Raw genomic sequence first — 25,289 nt, forward strand, 5'->3', positions numbered from 1 at the left:
AAACATTGACTCTTTATTCCTAGGTGCTGCCTGACCTGTGTGAGTTCTTCCAGCATTTTGTGTGTGTTACTCTGGATTTCCAGCATCTGCAGAATGTCGTGTGTTTTTGAAGTGCCTGGAAATGGCTTCCAGGGGTGGTGAGAGTAGAAGCAGACAGGCATTTAGACAGATACATGAAGGGATTGGAGGGATATGGATCCTGTGCAGGCAAATGGGATTCATTTCATTGGGCATCATGGTTGGCGTGGGTATTGTGGGCTGAAGGGCCTGTTCCTGTACTATACTGTTCCACATAACCACAGTGCTTATCTGCTGATGAATTGATATTCAGAATCAACTAAATTTAACCTTTTTACTAACACTATGGATCAGCATTTGTCACTTCTGCTCAGCTGTGAAAAACTGAGCTTGCTGGGGGACATGGTAGCACACGATTGACGTTGATTAGCAAGTGGGTTGTAGCTCTCGTGATGACAGTGGCTTAATGCAGAGCCACTCTCAGAAAGGAGGAGCGACAACTCATAGTCCAGCTGGGTAGCCACCTACCTGTTGGCATGAACATCGATTTCTCTAACCCGGTAATTTTTCTCCTCCCCCTTTCCCTCTTCTTCCATCCCCCACTCTGGCTCCCATCTCACATCTCCTTTTCTCCTTGCCTGCCTATCACCACCCACGGTACCCCTCTTCCTTCCCTTTCCTTCATTGTCCTCTTTCCTATCAGGCTCTTCCTTCTTCAGCCCTTTACCTTTTCTAACTAGCATTTCCCCACCTCTTACTCTCTCCCCCACCTACCTGGCTTCACCTATCACCTTCTAGATTGTACTCCTTCCCCTCTCACTACCTTCTAATGCTGGCTTCTTCCTCCTCCTTTTCCAGTCCTGATTAAGTGCCTCAACCCTAAATGTCGACTCTTTCTTCCTTTCTATTGATGATCTGCTGAGTTACATAGAACATAGACTAGTACGGCACAGTACAGGCCCTTTGGCCCAGATTGCTGTGCCGACCCTCAGACCCTGCCTCCCATATAACGTTAAATTCCTCCATATACCTGTCTAGTAGTCTCTTAAACTTAACTAGTGTATCTGCCTCCACCGACTCAGGCAGTGTTTCCACGCACCAACCACTCTCTGAGTAAAAAACCTTCCTGTAATATCCCCCTTGAACTTCCCACCTCTTACCTTAAAGCCATGTCCCCTTGTATTGAGCAGTGGTGCCCTGGGGAAGAGGCACTGGCTATCCACTCTTATCTATTCTTCTTAATATTTTGTATACCTCTATCATGTCTCCTCTCATCCTCCTCCTCTCCAAACAGTAAAGCCCTAGCTCCCTTAATCTCTGATCATAATCCTTACTCTCTAAACTAGGCAGCATCCTGGTAAATCTCCTCTGTACCCTTTCCAATGCTTCCACATCCTTCCTATAGTGAGGCGACCAGAACTGGACACAGTACTCCAAGTGTGGCCTAACCAGAGTTTTATAGAGCTTCATCATTACCTGGTGACTCTTAAACTCTATCCCTCGACTTATGAAAGCTAACACCCCATAAGCTTTCCTAACTACCCTACCTACCTGTGAGGCAACTTTCAGGGATCTGTGGACATGTACCCCCAGATCTCTCTGCTCCTCCACACTACCACTTATCCTGCCATTTACTTTGTACTCTGCCTTGGAGTTTGTCCTTCCAAAGTGTACCACCTCACTTCTCCTGCATTTTGTGTGTGTTGCTCTGAATTTCCAGCACCTGCAGAATCTCATGTTTATTAACGTAGAGCTTACCTTTACTTTAGATTCAGTTTCTGGAATTAGAGGATTGTGGTTCAAGTCCTACTTGATGATGCTGAGATACATCCTAGGATGCGCTGGGACACATCATTGACGCAACCTGGGGTCATCAGGCGTTTTGGGCCTTTCAACATCAGACACCCTCGCCCAGGTGACCAGCCAGGGTTGATGAGACCCTGGCTCGGTCCGGGCAACATTGGTCCACGGGTCACACTTCTTGATCCGGCGCCATCTGGAGGCTCGTTCAGCAGCCTGTGTCGGTCCTGCTGGCTTTTTTCTTGGCATTACGGGGGCTGCAAAGGAGAGAGTAGGCTCTGCACAAAGAGCCGCCAGCAAAACCGCTAGACCCCACGTCTATAGGCTCATTTTGTGCCGTCCCCCCGCTGTCTCTGGTACTGCTCCACCAGCTCCCGGCATGTGGTTTTCATACATTCAGCTGCCTCCCCAATCTGGTCTTCCCAAGGAGGAAACCAGAACACCTGGAGAAAACCAAAGTGGTCAAGGGGAGAATGTACAAACTCTGGACAGGCTGCGGCAGGAATTGAACCCTGATCTACCATTTGCCAGCTTCCAACCGTAGCAGTTAATCGCTAGCACTAACAGCTACACTACCCTGCTGCACCTCTAAACTAGAAGCTCAAGAGTCACCCCTACAGACTGAGCCACTCACTTCAGTGACAGTACCCTCTGCATTCTAGGAAACAACACAACCACACCGGGGAGGAAGGAGTTACAACAGGAAGACTCTCTGCTTCAGACACTGCAGGCAGAAGCACAATTTTCAGTGCGTCTGGGCATTGGTCCAAGAGAAAGTCTGCGTCTGTTTCTATGAGAAGTTCTGCTGGTTTCCAAAGTAAATGCTCTCAGACTTGCAGGCTTCCTGGGAACCCGCTAAAGGAAGATTTTATTTTTAACTTCTATTTGACCAGAACTAGCCCTGTGCAGAGTCATTGACCCCAACCCTAGCTGTAAACTCATTGGACTGAGATCAGGAAACATAACCAGTGCATAGCTGGACCGAGACTTAAGGGTGGAGATGACGGGAGAAAATAACTACAACATACCAGGCAAACAAAATCCCAAGACTTCTCAGCAGCTCATTTGGAAACAGTTACTGATTATTTTTTCTCACTAATCATAATCACTGAGCACGGAAACAGCCCTTCAGCTGATCACGTCCACTAAGTACTCATCTACACTAATTCCATCACCCATTTTATCCCTATGCTCCCAAAACCCCCCTCCAAATTCTACCACTCAGTTACAAACTAAGAGCAATTCACGGCAGCCAACGAACACAGAACATAGAACCATATAGCATAGTAAATGTCCTTCGGCCAATTATATTGTGCCAACCTTTGAACCCCCTCTAAAATCAACCTAACCCTTCCCTCCCACCTAGCCCTCCATTTTTCTTTCATCCATGTGTCTACCAACCTGCATACCTTTGGGCTGTTGGAAGAAGCTGGGGCACCTGGGTGAAACCCATGTGGTCACGGGGAGAGCGTGCAATCTCCATGCAGACAGCGCCAGAGGCCAGCATTGAATCTGCTCCACCAGAACTAGTACGGCACAATTCAGCGAGTACCGAGTTGCCAACAAACATAAGGTCAATTAAGCATGGGCACAGAGGTGACGGTTAAGTGGAAAATTTGCAATGGCTCGTTGAATTAAATTTAATTTGAAAAGCCCAGAAGCCTGTCCATGTGTGTGGGCGGGAGGTAGAGTGGGAGAAGGGAAAGGGGCTTGTTGTGTTCTGCTGAACGTAGTGGGCAGGCTCTGTTGACCCCAGAATGTGCACCACACTTACCAACTCCCCCCAGCACATCCTTGGGTGTGCTGGTTATTAACGCAAATGATGCAAGAACCTCAGCGCGGGAATCACGAGAAATCTACTGTGGAATGAAGGAAGGGTGACTGATTATATAGATGGTAAATCTATTAATACATTGATTTTATAAACAGGAAATGTGCACATTTGCTGCAACTATAGAATTTACCAAATTGGACCATCTTCAGATAAAACTCAAGTGCTTGCAGCAACTTCAAGCTGGTGTGAATCTGGTGAGGGTTGACACTACATCACGTTTGCACATCTCCCCTTAACATTAATACAAACGTTTGTACTTGTATGGAACCATATAGTAAACACAAGAGATGCTGCTGATGCTATAGATTCAGAGTAACACACACAAGACGCTGGAGGAACTCAGAAGGTCAGGCAGCATCTATGGAGAGGAATAAACAGTCTACATTTCGGGCTGGGACCCTTCTTCAGGACTGCCCAGCCTGCTGGGTTCCTTCAGCAGTTTGTGTGAGTCACACAGGAACCAAGTAGGACCTCCAACCCCAGTGACCAGAAGTAATCACTCACATTTGATATTGTCTTATGGCATTAAAAAAAAAGGCCAATCAGCCAATTAAGGTGACGCATGTCCAAAAGTCCCATCCCCTCATCATCTTCGCTGGAAACCTTTCCCTCCCACAAGTCCACAGACACTATATCAGGATTGAACTGGGATCACAGGAGCTGTGCTACCTGTTCCGCAGCATACCACCCACTGCATATGGAATAGAAACCAACACACCTTCTCCCCATTCTGTCATCGGGCCAATTGCTTTACCCCAACCACTGATCCAATTCCAGCATAGCAGCCGCAAGCTAGAACCAAATGCATATAAGCTGCAATGTTTTTTTTAAATATAGTCGCTATAAGAATACAGCTGCTTCACTCAAATTCCATTGAGATCCAGATCCAACTGCTCCCGCAATTCCCGACACCCCGAAATCTTCCTCCTAGGTAGCCTCAGAAATTCAATCGCTTTTGGAAAGGTATATGCTCTTAATGTGTCTGCTGATTATTGACAGGGAGCTCATTCCCATTTTATCCTGATTATACTGTATCACTGACAAACAAAGACACACCTCAATGGTGCGTGCTTAGCTCTTTGCTCTGTTCTCTCTACACTCAAACGTGGCTAAGGCACAACTCAAACACCAACAATAAATTCGCTGTTGACACCACTGCCATTGGCAGAATCTCAGCTGGCGATGAGGTGGTGTACAACAGGAGTGAGATAGATCAGCTGGCTTTGTGGTGTTGCAACAACAACCCGGCACTCAGTGTCAGTAAGACCAAGGAATTGATTGTGGACTTTAGGAAGAGGATATCGGGAGAACACTGAATACCAGTGCTCATCAAGGGGTCTGTAGTGGAAATGGTGAGCAGTTATCAAGATCTCTGAAATCTGTCCTGGTCCCAACATATTGATGCAATCGTGACAAATGCACACTGTTGGCTGCACTTCATTAGAAGTCTGAAGAGATTTGGTAGACCAAAGACTAGCAAATTTCTACAGATGTACCATGGAGAGCATTCTGACTGGTACTGGGGGCGGGGGGGGCGGTCAATGCACAGGAGTGGAAAAAGCTGCAGAGGGTTGTAAACTCAGCCAGCTCCACCATGGGCAATGGCCTCCCCAGCATTGAGAACATCTTCTGTGGTTGATGCTATAGGAAGTGGCATCCATCATTAAAGACTCCTACCATCCAGGCCATACCCTATTTCCATTACCACCATCAGGGAGGAAGTGCAGGAGCCCAGAGACACACACTTAATGTTTAAATAACAGCTTATTCCCCTACGACCTCCAAGAGCACCATAACCTTGTCATTGGGTTTAGAGGTTTGCATGCCTCAATGACCCTGAGAGCTCTGCTGACTGGAGTCAGGGCTTCCAAAGTATAAGCAGAAAATAATCTGCAGATGCTGTGATCAAAGCAACACTTTCAGTACGCTGGATGAACTCAGCAGGTTGGGCAGCATCAGTTAGAAAAGATGAGTCGACGTTTCCGCCTCCTCCTTCTACTACCCATTGTTTTCAAGGGCTATGACGTCAATGCTTCCCCTCCCTGCCCCTTTGTCTTTCAGATTACTGGTCTTTCAACTCAAGCTACAAGCATTCTTCAAATCCTTCCCCATCTTTCATTCTTCAGTCCTGACAAAGGGTTCCAGCCCGAAACGTCAACTCATCGTTTCTAACTGATGCTGCCCAACCTGCTGAGTTCATCCAGCGTACTGAAAGTGTTCCAAAGTATAAGGTAGGGTCACCTATGCCAAATAGGTCAAAGGGTAAAGATCAGACTAAGAATAGTCCATCAGTCCTCCAGGTTCGGGGGTTCAGCTCAGGGTCAACAACCCTGACTGGTAAAACAAAACTGCTACAGAAACAGCAATGAAGAATCCTTTTACATCTGAGTGCGACAGTATTCCTGAGCTTTCACCCAGTACTTGCATGACTGACAGTAATCCAAGGGGAAGCTACCGACATGAAGAAAGCCCTGAACACTGCCAAAGATGGAGGACCTTCATTGTTGCCTTAAACATCAGTGCAGTAATGGAAAGTAAGTATTCCCCTAAGACATCAGATTTCTGAGAGGACCATGAACCCATGAACACTTCTTGTTCTCTTTCCGCACTACTTTAAAAAAAATTATTTCTGTAACTTATAATTTTATGTATTGCACTAACTGCTTCTGCAAAATAAGAGATGTCATGAAATATGTCAGTGATAATAAACCTGATTCTGAGGAGCAATAAAGCCATCCTACCAATGATCAATAAAATCAGCATTCAATAGCGTGGACTGGGTGCCAAATGTGGTGACTTCCTACAACAGCACTGGTTTACCAATCATCCACACAGAGACAGGGCCGTTGCCAATTGCACACCATTTTCTCACCACAGCACCTTGGTGCAAGATTTATAACGGGCGGCGCGAGTCGAAATGTGCACACTCGCACGGTAGCGGCAGGGAGAGGGCAGGGTGGCGTAACTGGATGTAGTAAGTCACTCAATCAACGTCTGCACCGTGAAGCTTCCCTTTCTTTCCAAGAAGGGGGAAATTTAATATCGTTGTTTGGCAGGCGGATTAAACAGCCGTGGCTAACCTCAGTGCATGTGGGGAAACTCAATAGCCCAATTAGATGTTTAAACGGGAGCAAAGAGGAAAATAAACTGAAGGCGGACTTCAAAGGAGGAGGAACTGTAGTAGCTGGTAAATTTGTTTTATCAGTGAAAGAAGAGTTTGGCATCAAAGTATCACAGTTCCAATCCCCCTCGCCCATCAGGAACCCTCTAATTACTGGTGTCAGGACAGCAAAAACAAGAATGAAATGAAAGTAATGGAAAAAAATTAATAAAAATAAAGAAAAAAGGAATGAAATGAACAAGAATGAAAAAAACAGGGTGGTAATAACTAATACGATAGGTCACATTTTTACGAAAATTTAAGGTGTGGGGTGGGGATGTCTGAGTTAAGTCTTTTATGCAGAGAGTGGTAGATGTATGGAACACACTGCCAGGCCATTTAAGAGATTCTTAGATAAGCAGATGGATGAAATACATTGGAGGGATATCGGCCATGTGAGAAGGAAGGATTAGATGGAGTAGTTTAAAGGGGTACAACATCGTGGGCTGAAAGCTGGTGCTGTCCTGCGCTCTTCTAGTTCTATGTCTGAACAGAAACAAGTGAGTTTCACCTTAATGCCCACTCTAGGTCAGGTTATCGGCACAGTTACAATGGACTGGCCAGCTATGGTACGATAGCAGAAATGGCTGAAACCTTCCCAATGGCACCACACTGCAAGTCAAGTGAAGTTTAACTACATACATGTATATAACGTATATAAACACTTAATATATAGAGACAGCATTTCTTCGAACCAGGGTGTAAAGCACAGTAGTATACATAACACACAATAACTTATGAAGGTAAGGATAAAACCTACAGATGAATCACACATAAATAACAAATTAACGTGCATAAATTAAATATTGTAAGGTATGGAACAGATTAACCAGTGACGCTTCGAATACGATGTGGTTGGGAGTTTAGAAGCTTAATGGCCAGGGGGAAGAAACTGTTTCTCATCCTGACCAGTCTTGCTTTTATGCATCATAGTCTCCTGCCTGATGGTAGAAAGTCAAAAAGAATACTGGATGGATGGGTGGGATCCTTCATAATACTAAAGGCCCTGTGTACACAGCACACCTGATAAATGTCCCTGATGGATGGTAGGAAACCTCCTATGATCCTCTCAGCCGTTCTCACAGTCCTTTGTAGGGACTTCTGGCCTGATGCTTGACTGCTCCCATACCAGATGGAGATGCAACTTGTCAGGACATTCTCAATAGTGCTCCTGTAAAACGCAGTTAAGATTGTGGGGGCAGGGGGAGCCTTGCTTGCCTCAAACTTCTTAGGATGTGGAGAAACTGCTGTGCCTTCTTGTTCAGGGAGGTGATACAAAGGATTCAGGTGAGGTCATCCGTGATATGAACTCCCAGGAACTTGGGGCACTTAATTCACTCTACGGAGGAGCTATGTGATCACAGAGGGGGGATGGTTCGTCTGCATCTTCCTGAAATCCACAATGATTTCCTTTGCCTTCTCCTATGTTCAGGCATAGGTTGTTCTTCTCACACCAATCCACCAGCCACTCTACTTCCTCTCCATCTCGTCATCATTCTTGATAAGGCCAACCACTGTTGTGACATCAACAAACTTGATGCAAGAATATTGGGGGAGGGGTGTATTTATCAAGGGTTAAAGTAAAGATTTTTTTAAAATGTTCACTCCAAAAATGCAATACCTAGAGAGATGACCTGATTTGACCTGGAGGTCTTAGGTCAACAGGAGTCATCAATCATTTTTACAGTCCATGGACAGTTAGTTTACATGAAGCGTTACTGCCAGTTTGAAACTAAACTGCGCCCAACATGGTGGACCGAGGGGGGCAACTTAAGTGAAGGAAGAAGTACCTTGCGTGTACAGTGGCAGGCTAATGATAACGGGGAGTGATCACCTGTTGTTCCACCTTTGACACTCTTATCTCCTATCAGAAGTTCTGGGTTCGAGTCTCACTCTGGAGAGAGGAGTAAAAGGCCTGGCCCAGCATTGCTGCTACAGCGCCATGGGAGTTAGTTCTGGAAAGACAGCAGCACCATCTCACGGAGTCACAGAACACAGAAAGAGGTCTTTTGACCAACACATCGCTGCTGGCCATCAAATGTCCATCCACATAGCTTGTGGTCTGTAGCTTTCCATACTTTGGTCATTCAAGAATTCGTCAAAATGACTAAATGTTGTGAGAGTCTCTACCTTCACCACACATTCGGGCAGTGAGTTCCAGTTTCTAACATCCTGGGTGAAAATGTTCGTCCTTGTATTCCCTATAACCTTCAAATCCATAAAACATGCCTTCTAATTATAAATAACCTCTCCCACAGGGAAAAGTTTCCTATTTTCAGATGAGATATTAAATGTGACCCCATCTGCTCTCCCAGATATAAAGAAAATCCCACGGAGAACAGCAGTGGAGTTTTCCCTGGCATTGGGCCAACATTTAATCCCTCAGACGGCACCAAAAATGAAACTAGCGGTCTAACCTCACCACAGCCCGTGGGATCTTGCTGCACAAATGCTGGTCGCCACCCTTCCGATCTCTCTCTAATCCAAGAGATGCTGCGGCGAGGTGCGTTGGGCGAGAGCCAGGCCTGGGAGAGAGGCGAGCCTGCCTTCCTTCAACCTGAAGCGTGGCGCTCTTCGACAGGGAACCTGTTGCCTCGGAAAAGCCCTCGCTGACAGATGCCGGCTAATTAAATTACGAGCTCAGCAACACTAAAGCACCTTCGTATTTGCACAGTTCAGTCAAAGACGCTCGCTTTTGACAGGCCAAGTACTGCTGGCACGATGCAGCTATTAGTCTTTTGATACTCATCCAAAACATAGCAGTTGTGCCAGAGGCTCTCCTCGGCTCGCTGTTCTTTGAAAGCACCATTTGGCTTCTTGCCAACCATCACAGTTTCAATTTCCATGCTAACAGATGGCAGCGATTACTAGCTCTGGTTTGTGGTACAGTTACACTAATAGCCTCTCCACTCTGTCAAGAAAAATACTTGTTCCTATCTCTCAACACTCGCTTCGCCTTCCCCCTCCCACTCACCTCTCCCACCCACCCTGTCAAAGATGCTTAACCCATTTAGCACTGTAAAAACTCTTCGCAATTATCCCTCAGCGTAGCTAATCCTCTGGCAACTGAAACTGGAAATTCTCAGAGTTCTCGACCTTCTCCAAGTTCACACAATGACTTAGGGATGGGATGATGCCATTTCAGCACCGCCATCTTACAGCCTCAAGGTTCAATCCTGACCTTGGGTGCTGCCTGTGTCCAGTCTGAAAATTCGCACCTTGGATTCCACCCCACTCTGGTTTCTTCCCCCCTTCTCAGTGACAGGTTAACAAACGACAGTAAATCACAAACACGAGAAGGGCTGCAGGTGCAGGAAATCCAACACACACAAAACGCTGGAGGAACTCAGCGGGTCGGGCAGCATCTATGGAAAAGAGTAAACAGTCGATGTTTCGGGCCGAGACCCTTCATCAGCACTGAGAAAGAAGGAGGAAGATGCCAGAATAAAAAAAGTTAGGGGCGGGGAAGGGGGCTAGCTGGAAGCCAGGTGGGTGGGTAAAGTCAAAGGATCTGATAGGAGAGGAGAGGAGACCAGCAAGAATCTGCTAGGAGAGGAGGGTGGACAATAGGAGAAAGGGAGGGAGGAAGGGACCCAGGGGAAAGTGATAGGCAGGTGAGAAGGAGCGATAGGTTAGAGTGAGGAATAGACGAAGGGGGTGGGGGAGGAGGAAGAGAGAAAAGAGAGTTATTTACCAGAAAGAGAAATCGATATCGATGCCCTCAGGTTGAAGGCTACCCAGATGAAATAGAAGGTGTTGCTCTCACTCCTTATTGAAAGAAAGTGGCAAAAAGAATTAACCTAGAACATAGACCAGTGGGGCACAGGAGCATGCCCTTCGGCCTATGATGTGAATTAAACTGATTATTTTCTTTCTCTCCATATTTATGTGTCTAACAGCCTCTTAAATGCCACTATTGAGTCTGTTTCTACCACCGCCATCCTGGACAGCCTGTTCTAGGCAGTGATCAGTCTTTGTGCAAAAATAAATATCCCCACACATCACCTCCTCTAACCTTAAATGCATATCCTCTCCTCCTTAACATTTCTACACTGGGAAAAAGATTTTGACTACATAACTCTATTTATGCCTCTCATAATTTTACAGACTTCTGTCAGGTTTCCCCCTCAGCCTCTGAAGCTCTGAAGAAAACAGCCTAAGTTTGTCCAGCTCATGCCCTCTTCTCCAGGAAACATCCTGGTAAACCTCTCCTGCACCCTCACCAAAGCCTCCACGTCCTTCCTGTAATGGGGCAACAAGAATTGCACAAAGATCAAAGGGGAACTAATGGTCAAAAATGTAAGAGAGAAAAGGTTGCGGGGTTCAAGGAAATAAGGAAGAGGAACAGGGCTAATAGAGTTCCCCTCCTGGGAGTTGGCACAGATGCAAGTGGTGTCCATTTGTGATATAACAAGCATTTAAAATATCCCACATCCTCTCTCAAGGTCAAGCTAACATGACAGCATAAGAGAGGAATTATAGGTGGAAAAACATGTTGTGATTCTGCAACAGGATATAGACTGACTGAGTGATTTGTCTAAAGCCTGGCAAATGTGGTTTAATAAATGTAAACACTGAAAACGAATGAACATATGGAATAGGCCCTTCAGCCCAGTGCTGTGCTGACCTTTTCATCTACTCTAAGCCCAACTTAACTCTTCCCTCCTACGTACCCCTCCATTTTTAGACCATAAGACACAGGAGCAGAATTAGGCCACTCAGCCAATCAAGTCTGCTCTGCCATTTCATCATGGCTGATTCATTATCCCTCTCAACCCCATTCTCCTGCCTTCTCCCCTTTAACCTGTGATCCTTGACTAACCTCTACTTTCTCAATGACTTGGCCTCCACAGCCATCCGTGGCAGTGAATTCCACAGATTCATCACCCTCTGGCTAAAGAAATTCCTTCTCAACTCTCTTCTCAATGGATATCCCTTGATTTTGAGGCTTTGCCCTCTGGTCCTAGACTCACCCATTACAGGAAACATCGTTTCCATATCCACTGCCTAGGCCTTTCAACATTTGATTGGTGTCAATAAGCTTCCTTCTCCCTCCCCCCAACCTCAATGAGTACAGGCCCAGAGCCATCAAATGCTCCTCAAACCCTTTCATTCACAAAAATATTCTCCTGAATCTCCTTTGGACCCTCTCCAATGCCAGCACATCTTTTCTTCGATAAGGGGCCCAAACTGCTCACAAAACTCCGTGCAGTCTGACCAATGCTTTATGAAGGCTCAGCATCACATCCTTGCTCTTATATTCTCGATATGAATGCTAACATTGCATTTGCCTTCCTTACCACTAACTCAACCTGCAAGTTAACCTGTAGGAAATCCTGTACAAGGACTCCCAAGTCCCTTTGCACTCTGATTTTTGAATTTTCTCCTCAATTAGAAAATAGTCTATGCCCTTATTCCTTCAAACATAGTGCATGACCATACCCTTCCCTACACTATATTCCTTCTGCCTATTCTTTGCCCATTCTCCAAATCTGTCCAAATCCTTCTGCAGACTCCCTGCTTCCTCAATACTACCTGTCCCTCTACCTATCTTTGTAACATCTGCAAACGTGGCCACAAAGCAACCTACTCTGGCATCCAAATCCCTGACATATAACGTGAAAAAAAGCAGTTCTAATACCGTCCCTTGCGGAACACCACCTGTCACCAGCAGCCAACCAGAATAGGCCCCCTTAACTCAGACCCTTTGCCTCCTGCTAATCAGCCAATCATCTATCCAAGCTGGCATCTTTCCTGTAACACCACGAGCTCTCATCTTGTACAGCAGCCTCATGTGCAGCACCATGTCAAATTCTTCCGAAAATCTAAGTAAACAAAATCTACTGACTATGCTTTGTCTATCCTGCCTGTTATTTCCTCAAAGTATTCCAACAGATTTGTCAGGCAAAATTTCCTCTTAAGGAAACCATGCTGACTCTGGCCTTCTTTATCGTGTGCCTTGAAGTACTCCAAAACCTCATCCTTAATAATGGACCCCAACATCGTCCCAACCACTGCAGTCAGGATAACTGGCCTTTCTTGCCACTCTTAAAGAGTGGAATTTTCCTGACTTCCTGAACTATTCAAAAATATAGTGATTCTGGAAAGATTATTACTAATACCTCCACAATCTCCTCAGCTACCTCTTTCAGAACCCTGGAATGTGGTCCATGTGACTTATCTAATTCCAGATTTTTCAGCTTTAAAGCAAGCACCTTCCCCTTAGTAATAGCAAACTGCACTTGCTTCTGCCCCAACACTCATGAATTTCTGGCATACTGCATACTTCCACAGTGAAGACTGACATAAAATACTTCAGTTCATCTGCCATTTCCCTGTCCCTGATTACTAACTCTCCAACAACTTTCCAGCAATCTAACATGCACTCTTGCCTCTTTTACATTTTATGTATCTGAGGAAAGCTTCTAGTGCCCCCTTTGATATTTTTAGCTAGCATACTTTCATATTTAATCTTTTTTCTCCATATTGTTCTTTTAGTTGCCTTATGTTGATTTTTAAAAAGCTTCCAAATCCCTAACTTCCCACTAATTTTTAATATATGCCCTCCCTTTTGCTTTTATGCTGTCTTTGACTTCCTTTCCCACCCAGGGTTCCCTCACCCTCCCTTTAGAATGCTACTTCACCTTTGGGATGTATCTATCCTGCATCTTCTGAATTGCCACCAGAAACTCTAGCCTTCACTGTTCTGTCGACATCCCCGCTAGCATTCCCTTCCAATTAACTTTGGTCTTTGTAATTCTCTTTACTCTATTGTAATATTGATACATTTGACTTTAGCTTCTCCCTCTCAAACTTCAGGGTGAATTCTATCATATTATGATCACTGCCTCTCAAGGGGTCCTTTAACTGAAACTCCCTAATCAAATCTAGTTCATTATACAACACCTAATCCAAAACTGTCTTTCTCCAATTCGCTAAACCACAAGCTGCTCTAGTAGGCATTCTACATACCACCTCTTTTGGGATCCAGCAGCAACATAATTTTCCAAATCTATGTGCATACTGAAATCCCCCATGACTATCGTAACATTGCCCTTATTCTATTTCTCATTGAAATTTATATCACACATCCTGGTTATTGTTTGGGGGTCTATATATAACTCCCACCAGGGTCTCTTTACCCCAGCAGTTTCTTAACTCTACCCACAAGGATTCCACATCTTCTGATCCTCTGTCACATTTTCCTAAGTATTTGATTTCATTTTGTATTAACAGAGCCACATCACCCCTCTGCCTACCTGCCTGTCCTTTTGATACAACGTGCATCTTTAGATATCAAGGTCCCAAATATGATCTTTTCTCAGGCATGTCTCAGTGATGCATACCTGCCAATCTCTACCCAAACTACAAGATCACCGACCTTACACTGTAAAAGGTGTGCATTTAAGTACCTTCAGTCCTGTATTCATCATCCTTTTTGGTTTTTCCCCTATGTTATCTTTCACCTCATCCCACTGACTGTAATTTTGTCCAATCATTTGTCATTTTACACATTACATCGACTCGAATACCAACTGCTCCATCCTCAACCTTATCACTCTGGTTCCCATCCCCCTGCCAAACTAGTTTTCTATCATCTTACCTGAGAGTTTCTTAAATTCCTCTAAACACCCTGGCAGGGTGCTACTCATAACACCCTGTAAAAACATACCTCTGACAACCCCCCTATACTTTCCTCCAATCACCTTAAAAATATAACCCCTGCTAAAAGACATTTCCACCCTGGGAAAAGGACTCTGGCTATCCACTCGATCTTTGCCTCATCACTTTTTACACCTCTGCCTCTCTCACTATACTCCTTGCCCATCCTCTGGGCTTCCCCCCTCCCCCTTTCTTTCTCCCTAGGCCTCCTGTCCTATGACCTTCTCATATCCCTTTTGCCAATCAATTGTCCAGCTCTTGGCTCCATCCCTCCCCCTCCTGTCTTCTCCTATCATTTTGGATATCCCCCTCCCCCTTTCAAATCTTTCTACCTCTTCTTTCAGTTAGTCCTGATGAAGGGTCTCAGCCCAAAACGTCGACTGTACCTCTTCCTAGAGATGCTGCCTGGCCTGCTGTGTTCACCAGCAACTCTGATGTGTGTTGCTTCACCTATCACCTTCTAGTTTGTACTCCTTCCCCTCTTCCCACCTTCTTATTCTGGCTTCTTCCCTCTTCCTCTCCAGTCCTGATGGAAGAGTCTCGACCTAACACGTCGCCTTTTTATTCCTTTCTATAAATGCTGTCTGACCTGCTGGGCATCTTCAGAATTTTGTGTTTGTTATTCCAAATGTGGATTCTTCTTTTAAACAAGCAACACACTGATTTTCAATAACAAAGGGCCCTGAAGAAATGGAAGGAGGAGATGTTTCTAACTTGTACTTGCCTGAAGGATTCTTGATGCAAGATTAAAGTTGGACTACAAATTCTAGCATGCACTGGAGCATGAACTAAAAGGGAAATGAATGTCGACAGCAGCAATGGTTTCAGTCCCACTACCCCCATCCCATCCAGAAATACCAACTGAGGCAAAATGGAAAAGAGTAAACAGGATTGAAACTTGTTCGAAACGTCAACAGGTTACTCTTTTCCATTGATGCTGCCTGGCCGGCTGATTTCCTCCAGAACTTTGTGAGCAATGCTTTGGATATCCAGCATCAGCAGATTTTCTCGTGTTTGAACTGAGGCAAAATCCCAGGGAACAAGCAAGTGTGGAATCCAGGAGCTGGGGAGACAGAGAAAGTTTGGAATTTGTACAGTGGACCTTGGGGAGAATGGGGTGTGAGAATGATTGAAGCCAAAGATCAGGGAAGAGATAGAGCATAAAGCATAGCACAGCAGAGTACAGGCCCTTCGGCCCATGATGTTGTGCCGATCTTTTAACCCAAGTCTTCCCTGCTACATGGCTCTCCATTTTGCTTTCATCCATGTACCCAAGAGTCTCATAAACATCCCTAATGCATCTGCCTCTACCAGCACCCCGGCAGGACTTTCCACACACTCTGTGACTAGCCCTGCGCATCTCCTTTGAACTTACCTCCTCTCACCTCTAGTATTAAAAATTTTGACATTAGGGAAAAAAGGTAGCAGTTGTATTCACTATCCACGCCTCCTACTTCTGTGAGATCTCCCCTCACCCTCCAGCGCTCCAGAGAAAACTCAGTACTGTTCAACGTCTCTTTATAGCACATACCCTCCAAACCAGACAGCATCCTGCTAAACCTCTCCTGCTCCCTCTCCAAAGATCCCCATCCTTGCTGTACTGAGGCAACCAGAACTGAGTGCAATGAGATGGGTTTCTTTACGCGCTTTGTGGAATCAAGTGATTGTTAAAAGGATTGCCATGAGATGAAGGCTGGACACTGTGCACCCAAAGACTCCTCAATAACAATGCCACAAGTGGCTTTGATTGAGGGATAAAAATCAGATTACTTTCCCTTTAAAACCACCTACCACACTCATAATAGAGCAAATCAGGCTTTAGTTTAGGATCCCATCCTCTGGATAACCTTTCCAACAAGGCCGCACTCACTTGGAAGTGTGGTCCAGGTGAAGGCAACAAACACCAAGACTTTCCAACATGCTTTGAAAGGATCCCATATTCCAGGTCTCCCATTCTTTTCCTGGGTACGAATGGGCTCGTTGTAGAGGAGAGAGTATTTATATCTAATCCCTGATTGCTGAGTTGCTTCTGATGGCCATTTTGAATCAAATCCCACTGCTTGGGAAGTGGAGTTACACAGCAGTATCAGTGGTGCAGCCTCCGGCGCTGTCTGTGTGGAGTTTGCATGTTCCTTCTACGCTCTGGTTCCAAAGACGTGCTGGTCGTTTAACGTCCTGGGCAGCAGGAGAATTGGGTGGGGGAACTGATGGGCATGTGGGAGGAATGGGTCAGGAAAATAAGATTGATGAATTTGCCCAGCTGGGAGCCAGCATAAACAATGGGTTGAATAGCCTCCCACTGTGCTGTAATACTATGACAGAAGCACAAAAGAAGAACTCAGCTGGACTGAGGTTGTCAAGTTTATTTTCCCCTGTAAGAAAGATGTCAATGAACTCAATATTTTAATGACCACCACCCTTTTAATTTGAAGTCACCTTTCAAACTCATAGTCACTACATAATTGTAGGAGATTTGCTGAGAGTGCTAAAATGCTTACGACAAAAGTCAAACTTCAAGCTAATACGCTTAATGTGTCTCCTGGAAGGATTGCAGGTATCTTAGAGATACGAACTTGGGTCTTTGACAAACAAGTGGTACATGGCATCAGTAACCAGAGCAGACAGTCAAAATTAATTCCTTCTTGCACCCCTCCCCATTTTAAGAATAAAGGGTGAAGATGAAAAGAAATATTGTCTTTCTGAACAAGTTAATCAGATCAGGTGAGGGATACAAGTGGAAGAGCAGGCCCAATATTCAAAATAAAAATCAGATGTATTCATGGAAAAAGCCGAAAAATCTGCAAGGCTACAGAACAGTGTCCAGTAGAGAATTCAATTGTGGGGCTCTTCCAGTGGGCTAGCATAACCTGATGTGATAAATGGCCTCCCATCCTGCAGAGGGTGATGCACCTCTGGATCTTCTCACAGGGAGTGATGAACTTCTGGAATTTATCTACCTCCAGTTGGTCATAGGGTCAGAGTTGTACATATTTGGCCCACATCCTTCTCGACCTTTCTTACGCACGTACCTGTCCAACTGTCTTTTAAGCTGTTCTTATCTGTTGTGGAAGCAGGATCAGTGAAAGTGATTAAAGAGGAGGTAGATAAACTACTGAAAGACTGGGCAACTGAGGGTCCTGGGGAACAGGGAGAGGGAGAGTTGAAGCCTCAGACAGATCAACTGTGATTGTATGGAATGCCAAGGTGGAGTTGAAGGAACTGGTGCTTTATTATCTCCCTACTGTGTTCCCGTTTCTAATCCAATGAATCAGAAGAATCAGATTACTGGAGGAAGTCAGCAAGTCAGGCAGCATCTATGCAGGATACCTGTGGTATCTAACAGTCAACATTTTACTCTGACACCCCTCATTAAGACCCTGGGGTGGCACACTAGAGTGATGGTTAGCCCCAGCTACAAGATTGTGGCGCAATTCCCGCTGCTGTCTGTAAGGAGTTTGTACGTTCTTCCTGTGACTGCATGGGTTTTCCCCAACTGCTCCAGTTCCCTCCCACATTCCAAAGATGCAAGGGCTAGGATTAGTAAGCTGTGGGCATTCTCTGTCGGTGCCAAAAGCATAGCGACACTTGCAGCCCCCAGCACATATTGGTACTTCATTCGTCTTTGACCCAAAATAAGGAATCTCTATGTTTTGATGTGACAAATAAAACTAAACTAATCCGTGTTTATTCCCCTCCACAGATGGGGCCTAACACGTTGAGTTCCTCCAGCATTTGATGTATGTTACTCTGGATTTCAGCATCTGCAGAACCAGAATCAAGTTTATTCTCACTCACAAGCAGTGAAATCTGTTGTTTTGTGATAGCAGTACAGTTCAAGACATGAAAATCACTATAAGTTGCAACAAATATAGAGCAAATTTGTAACTTTCAGATTCCCATCTTTGCTAGCTTGCTTATCCAAATCTAATTAGAAGCTCGTACAGCAGAGGTGAGGGTGCTGTAGCCTTGCCTCAGTATCACCCTTTCTCTAAAACCCACCAACGAAGAGGAGTAGTCTACCATCTGGGCAACATGGGAGCAAGTAACTAGTACAGGGGTTAACAGGATAGCTCACACACACAGCAACATCCACATTCTCATACATCATTGGAAGATTTTGTTTCCTTGAGGCAAGGTTCTGCCAACTAATTTCAACCTCCAATGCTGAATGATTTTCCCAGTTTTACAAATGAAAAAAAAATCAATTGCCCCGAAGTTTTCAGAGAGTCAAAATAGAAGTCATTCAGAAAGACCAACTTGACACTTGATACTATTTTTACTTCAGCGTTTACAATTTTCACAGATCACGCTTAATGTCGTTGTCGTCAATCCAACAGACCAAAAAAGTGTTTTTATTCAATAGTATCTACAGTCTTTTATCAGTCTGATCACTATACCACTCCAGACTGCAGCACTATAACTATCCTCTGAAATGGAGAAGTGAGATACTCGGTTATTTCATAACTAGCTTCCCCAACACCAGAAGACTGGGGTTCAAGAAGGTTCCTCACACCACCTCACAAATGACAACCAATGGTGTCCTTGTCAGTGACATCCACATCGGCAGAAGAGTAAACATATTAAAAATTGCATAAACAGCTGTGGAAGTGATGCATCAGTACACTGATACAATAAAATGATACGGCAGAAATGGGGTTATAAAGCCAATACTGTTGCACAGCATACCATATGTTCTGCTTTCTACATACATTCCCCAGACAGCCTTCTGAATCCCAGAAAAGAATGCGTCAATGTTAAATTAAACCGCAAACCATCACAGATCTGATGTCCAAATGTGGCTGAGGAATGAGACTAAACACCATTTATCCTAGTACAGATTGGGAACATGTTCTGTGCCTTGCATGCCAGCTGAGCGAGCTGACTCCAATAGAGATTTCCCCAACCCCTTCCAGTTCACGTTGCAGGGATTCAACAAAGATTACCGCATCGTAATTCAGGCGTGTGAGCATTTAATTTTGGTGGCTTTATGGTCAAGTTATAAGGGAAGTGAATTACCTGTTTGAACTGTTCTTCGTAACCCCACTCATGGTGGCCAGGGGGCGACTTTGAATGTGCTTGACTTGGCGAAATTGACTGAGTGCTTCCTGGTTGCTGGGATTGTCCACTAACAGACGGGCGGTGGGCAGGGGGTAGCCTTTGAGGCGGCACAGCTGAGGCTGCCTGTTTCCTGAGATATTCCTCCTCCTCCTCGTCCTCCTCCTCCTCTTCTTCATCATCCTCATCTTCATGGCCTCCTCGTGCCATCCCCTCATCCTCCAGATCACTGCCCGGGTCCTCGCCCTCAAAGGCGTCGTCTTCGGGATCAGAATCCATGCTGTTCTTATCGGTCACCCGCGGGAGGCTGGGCCCGGCGGCCAAGGTTCTGCTGCCCAGGGTTGCCGGGGACGACCGGGAGGAAGGGGCCAGCACGGCCTGCTGGGCAGCAAACTGCTGAGTGTAGAAAATGTGGGCTTCCCGGAGCCCTCGGTCCTTCCTCTCCCTTCCCTCCATCTCCAGCCGAGCCTGTTGCTGTCTCTGCAAATGCTCCATCACAGCCTCCAGCTTCATTCCCTGATGGTGGAGCTGAGAGTTTCCAGCCAGAACCAGATTTAATCCTTCTCCCGTCAACAAGCCGGGCTGTCAAAACAAGGCAGCAAAAATTAAACACAATTCAGTACCAGGCGAAAGAAGTGGGGTGGGTGGGGGGGGCCACGGGGGAGAAGCACGGTCGCATATTGGATAGCGTATAGCGTAAGGAGGGTTACAGTGTCTGCAACCTGGGTTCAGTCGCCACTGTCTGTAGGGAGTTTGTACATTCTCCCTGTGATAGAGTGGCTTTTCCCACATTCCTAAGACATAGGGGTTAGTAGGTTAATTGGTCACATGGGTGTAATTGGGCGGCATGAGCTCATTGGCTGGAAGGGCCTGTTACCATGCTGTATCTCGAAATAAAATAAAATAAATTACAATTGATATCAATGCGACCTTATAATCGGAGATATGGGCCAAACACGGGCAAATCTGGCTACCTTAGATTGGCATCTTGGTTGGCATGGAAAAGTTGGGCCAAAGGGCCTGCACCCACGCTGTGTTACTCTACGCTGGGACTGTGCCACCTTCCCCCTAAAGTGTGACAGCATATACTGTTACCAAAGCTTGGAAGGCCACTTCCTCAATTTGGCCCCAAAATTCTCTTGGTTCCCAACGGTGGCAATGCCTTCACTTGCCAAGGCCTTACGCTTCGGAACACCCAAACACACCCTCAAACCTCTCTAATTGTCTTTTCTCATATTTAAAATTCTCCATAAAACCTCTCCCTTCAGTCAAGTGTTCTCCCATTTGCCCAATATCTGTTTACGGAGCTCAGCAATCTTGTTGTTTGAAGCATTTGGGGTTGCTTCTACACATCAGAAAGGTGTTAAAATGAATTGGAAGAGACTGTTGTATTACTACCAAGTGTTGCAACCCAATATTTAGCAACAAAGCAACAGATGTAAACCACCCAGCCACAAGAGCATAGCGGTTAGCATGATGCTTTACAGTACAGGCGACCCAGGTTCAATTCCCACCTCTGCCTGTAAGGAGTTTGTACATTCTCCCTGTGTCTGCATGGGTTTCCTCTGGGTGCTCCAGTTTCCTCCCACAGTCCAAAGACTGGTTAATTGGTAAATTGTCCCGTGATTAGGCACAGATTAAGACAAGGGTTGCTGGGCATCACAGCTCAAAGGGTCAGAAGGGCCTATTCCACGAATAAATAAACCAACATCTGCATCTCAACTCCACAAACCCAAATCTCATTCTCAAGCAACACACACAAAATGCTGAAGAAACTCAACAGGTTAAGCAGCATTTATGGAGAGAAATGAACCGTCGATGTTTCAGGCCGAGACCCCTCCGCAGGGGTATCCAAAACCCGCAGAATCTCCTGTGTTTACCAATTTCATTCCATTTTGCAATTTGCACTTCCAACCCCAGCAGGAGTCAGGGAGAGTGTCCAGATTTCTACTGACGTCAAGTCTGAATAACCTGCCTCTGGGTTAGAGAAATGGTTCCCCTGTCTTAACTCCACCCAGGCCTCCACCTTACCTTTCAGTCAGGGTTTCTCACCAACTGCCTACCAAATCCTTTAATCACCATAAACACCTCAAATCTGATCACCTGTTAATTTTCTGTAAATTCTTGTTGGAAAGACTGAAGATAATTTATCACACAATTGGATCCCACCCAGATTTGGTCATCAAGCACAAAATCCAGTCACTAGGCAACCAAAATATTTGCAATGAATCAATTGTCTTAATTATAAGGTTACAACATAGACCTACGGTGAACTAACATAGGAGATATTACTTTGGATTATAACAAGCTTGTACCTCACTTGCATCTGACTAATACAGCTTCCAAGCTGCAGAAACCAATAGCCACCTGATGTCTACTCCATTTCGAGGCTCTGCCACTGAAATTAATTTTATTGAAAGAGCTACTATTTATAATTGTAACAGAATTCAGTTGCAATAAATAAATTCCCAATCAACATTGTGTTTTCACAGAGGAGCAACTTGCAGGTCTGCTTGAGGAACTCAGGCAACATCTATCAAGAGGCTTAAACAGTCGATGCTTCAGGCCAAGACCTGTCACCAGTCCAGATTCGGCAAGATTTGTCTTCAGCAGCAGTGTGATACTCCCTCAGTACTGGAGTGGGGAGACTGGACTGAAAGCATTGCTGAAGCCTCAGTGACTGGGTTTGAACTGAGGATAATATACTCAGTGGTCACTTTATTAAGTACACCTGTACACCTGCTCGTTAATGCAAATATCTAATCAGACCATCATGGGGCAGCAACTCAACGTATAAAAGCATGCAGACACGGTCAGGGAGGTTGAGTTCAATCATCAGAATGGGGGGGAAAGAAATGTGATGTCACGTACACACCAGTAGCCAGGGGTCCCCAACCGTTTTGCACCACGGACCGGTTTAATATTAACAATATTCTTGCCGACCGGGGGTGGTGTTCAAGTAGGGTTAAACTCACCATGTCTTTTACAGTTAGGGTTGCCAACTTTCTCACTCCCAAATAAGGAACAAAAGTAGCAGTCAAATATGGGACAGTGTTTACCCCGAGAAAGGCTACCATGACCATGTGTGTGCACGCGCGTACATGCCAATTTTTTTTCCACAAATCGGTTTTGACTTAATCTTCCCGACTACACTGTACATACATTTCCACTTTATATAGGCTGTGTATTTATCATATCATTCCTGCTTTTACTATATGTTAGTGTTATTTTAGGTTTTATGTGTTATTCGGTATGATTTGGTAGGTTATTTTTTGGTTCTGGGAACGCTCAAAAATTTTTCCCATATAAATTAATGGTAATTGCTTCTTTGCTTTACGCCATTTCGGCACGAAAGGTTTCATAGGAATGCTCTACCTTAGCGGGGGAAATATGGAACAAGGGCGGTCTCGTATGGGACAAACCAATTTAACCCAATATACGGGATGTACCGGCAATACAGGACAGTTGGCAACCCTATGTTCAAGTTCAACAGTGCGTGACAGGGAATGAGGAAAGGTGCGGCTGACTCATATCGTTTCCTTGCAGCCCGGTACCAGTGGTTGGGGACCGCTGAGTTAACCTACCAACCCCCATGTCTTCAGGGACCGGGAGGGAACTGGAGCACATGGCGGAAACCTGCACAGCCACAGGGAGAACATGCAAACACCACAGAGAAAGCACAAAGGTCAGGATCGAAACTGGGTCACTGGAACTGCGAGACAGTGGCTCTACTAGATGTGCCGGTGTCTTGTGTCACACTTTGCCAGTGTCACTTAACAAAATACCGTGAGTATTTAGTTATATTAGCGGCAGCTTCTCCTGTGACTGCAGGAAGCTGCAGAGAGTTGTGGACACAGCTCAGCACATCACAAAAACCAGGCTCCCCTCTGTGGACTCTGTCCACACCTCTCGCTGCCTCAATAAAGCAGCCAGCAGAATCAGAGACCCCGCCCAGCCCAGACATTCGCTCTTCTCCCCTCACACTTCTCGCTGTCTCGGTAAAGCAGCCAGCATAATCAAAGACCCCACCCAGCCAGGACATTCCCTCTCCTCCCCTTTCCCATTGGGCAGAGGGTACAAAAGAATGAAAGCACACACCACCAGGCGCAAAGACAGTTTTTATCCCGCTGTTATCTTACTCTTGTACAATAAGATGGACTGCACTTTCTCTGTAGCTTTTACACTTCATTCTGCATGGTTATTGTTTTTAACTTATTCTACCTCAATGCACTTTGTAATGATTTGATATATAAACAGTATGCAAGATGAACTTCTCACTGTATCTTGGTACATGTGACAAATAGAAATCAAAACCAAACCAATATTGATATAACCAAGTGCAAAGTTTCTAATTAATAAATATTTTCCACAGTTACATACATTTCCTGCAGGGGGGGGGTGTAAGTGCAAGTATAACCACAATCAATGGTTTAATTGAAGCAGGGTGCATTTTAAAAATAATAGGTCCTGTGTTAGAAAGCAGGAAGGTATAAAGGGTTCAAGTTAAAATAAAATGCATTTAGGTTAGGTCTTCTAAATGCCTCGACATGCTTCACATAGAATGACTGATTGCCTTCGGTTCCTTATCAGTGGAAATCACATTATTGGCTTTCAACAAACTACAAAATATGTGCCACCATTATTGGGGGTAACTGACCTCAGACTACACACTACACCCCAGATCAAACCTTATAAATCTCCTCATACATCCCACCTATCAGAAGGTTGCACTAAAGCCTTAAAACCCTGCTTTCAAATAAAATGCAAAGACACGAAGACTAAATGTTTCATTCAGTTGACAGATCTTTCTGCGCCTTTGTATCTTCTTTTGATTTCCTCCACTCCTTCAAGCATCTAGTTCCTACACCTGGGAAATTCCTTGCATTTATCCCCAAGACAACATTTCTAAACACATTAATTGCTCGTTATGTCACTGTGGGCTGTGGGAGCTTGTTTCATTGCAAATTAGCTGCTGTATGTCCCATCTTCTCCTGTTTGCTCACCGCAATTCTGTGAAGAAGTTTAAGGCATTGTATTGCACTAAGTAGAAATTATTAGCAGAACTCTGTGTGTGTGATAGAGACCAGAGCAGAAAGATATGGGGGGGGGGAAGACAGCAAGCCTGAGAGACCGGGGAAAGCGGGGGAGCCTGAGAGACTGGGGGAGAGAGAGGGTGGTGAGAGAGACTGGGGGAGAGATGGGGAGCCTGAGAGAGACTGGTGGAGGGGAAAAAAAACAGGGGAAAGGAGGGTGGCTCCTGAGAGAAGGTGAGTGAGAGGGAGAGAGGGAGTGTGAGAGAGACAGGGAGGGGGAGAAAAAGAGGGACAGTGAGAGACTGAGAGAGGAGTTTACTTCTGTGGATAACCGGTGAAGGGGGAAGGGAAATGGCAGGGGTAAATGACACCACAACTTATGGTTTGACAATAGTGATTTTCCTTGCTAAAAAATCATGCTAAATCAATTATACTGATTAAGAATGCAATTGGCAAGCGTACTTTAGTACCGATCATGCTGAAATGTATACGACACTCATGAGACTGCACCTGGAATATTATGCACTTGTCTCATCTCTCCAGGATGTGTTTGTCAAATGCGGGTTAGGTTCTCCTGATTGATTCCTGGGATGTGGTGTTTGTCTCATGGGAAGAGAACAAGGAAAGTCAGCCACAGAAATTATTGCAACACACACAAAATGCTGGAGATTCTTGGCCTAAAACGTCGACTGTTTACTCTTTTCCATAGATGCTGCCTGGCCTGCTG

General features: G+C 45.2%; 1 protein-coding gene across 6 annotated transcripts in view; it reads right to left on the reverse strand.

Moving 5' to 3' along the window:
• LOC134358362 (AT-rich interactive domain-containing protein 3A-like) overlaps positions 1–25,289 on the reverse strand; it is a 264,946-nt gene that overhangs the window by 234,932 nt on the left and 4,725 nt on the right. For all 6 annotated transcript variants that reach the window (XM_063070502.1, XM_063070501.1, XM_063070498.1 and 3 more), the window contains exon 2: positions 19,491–20,111. In XM_063070502.1, coding sequence (XP_062926572.1) covers positions 19,491–20,111 — 621 coding nt within the window. The remainder of the gene's footprint in view (positions 1–19,490; positions 20,112–25,289) is intronic.

Source organism: Mobula hypostoma, chromosome 18 (genome assembly GCF_963921235.1).
Source record: "Mobula hypostoma chromosome 18, sMobHyp1.1, whole genome shotgun sequence".
NCBI classification, from domain to species: Eukaryota; Metazoa; Chordata; class Chondrichthyes; order Myliobatiformes; family Myliobatidae; genus Mobula; species Mobula hypostoma.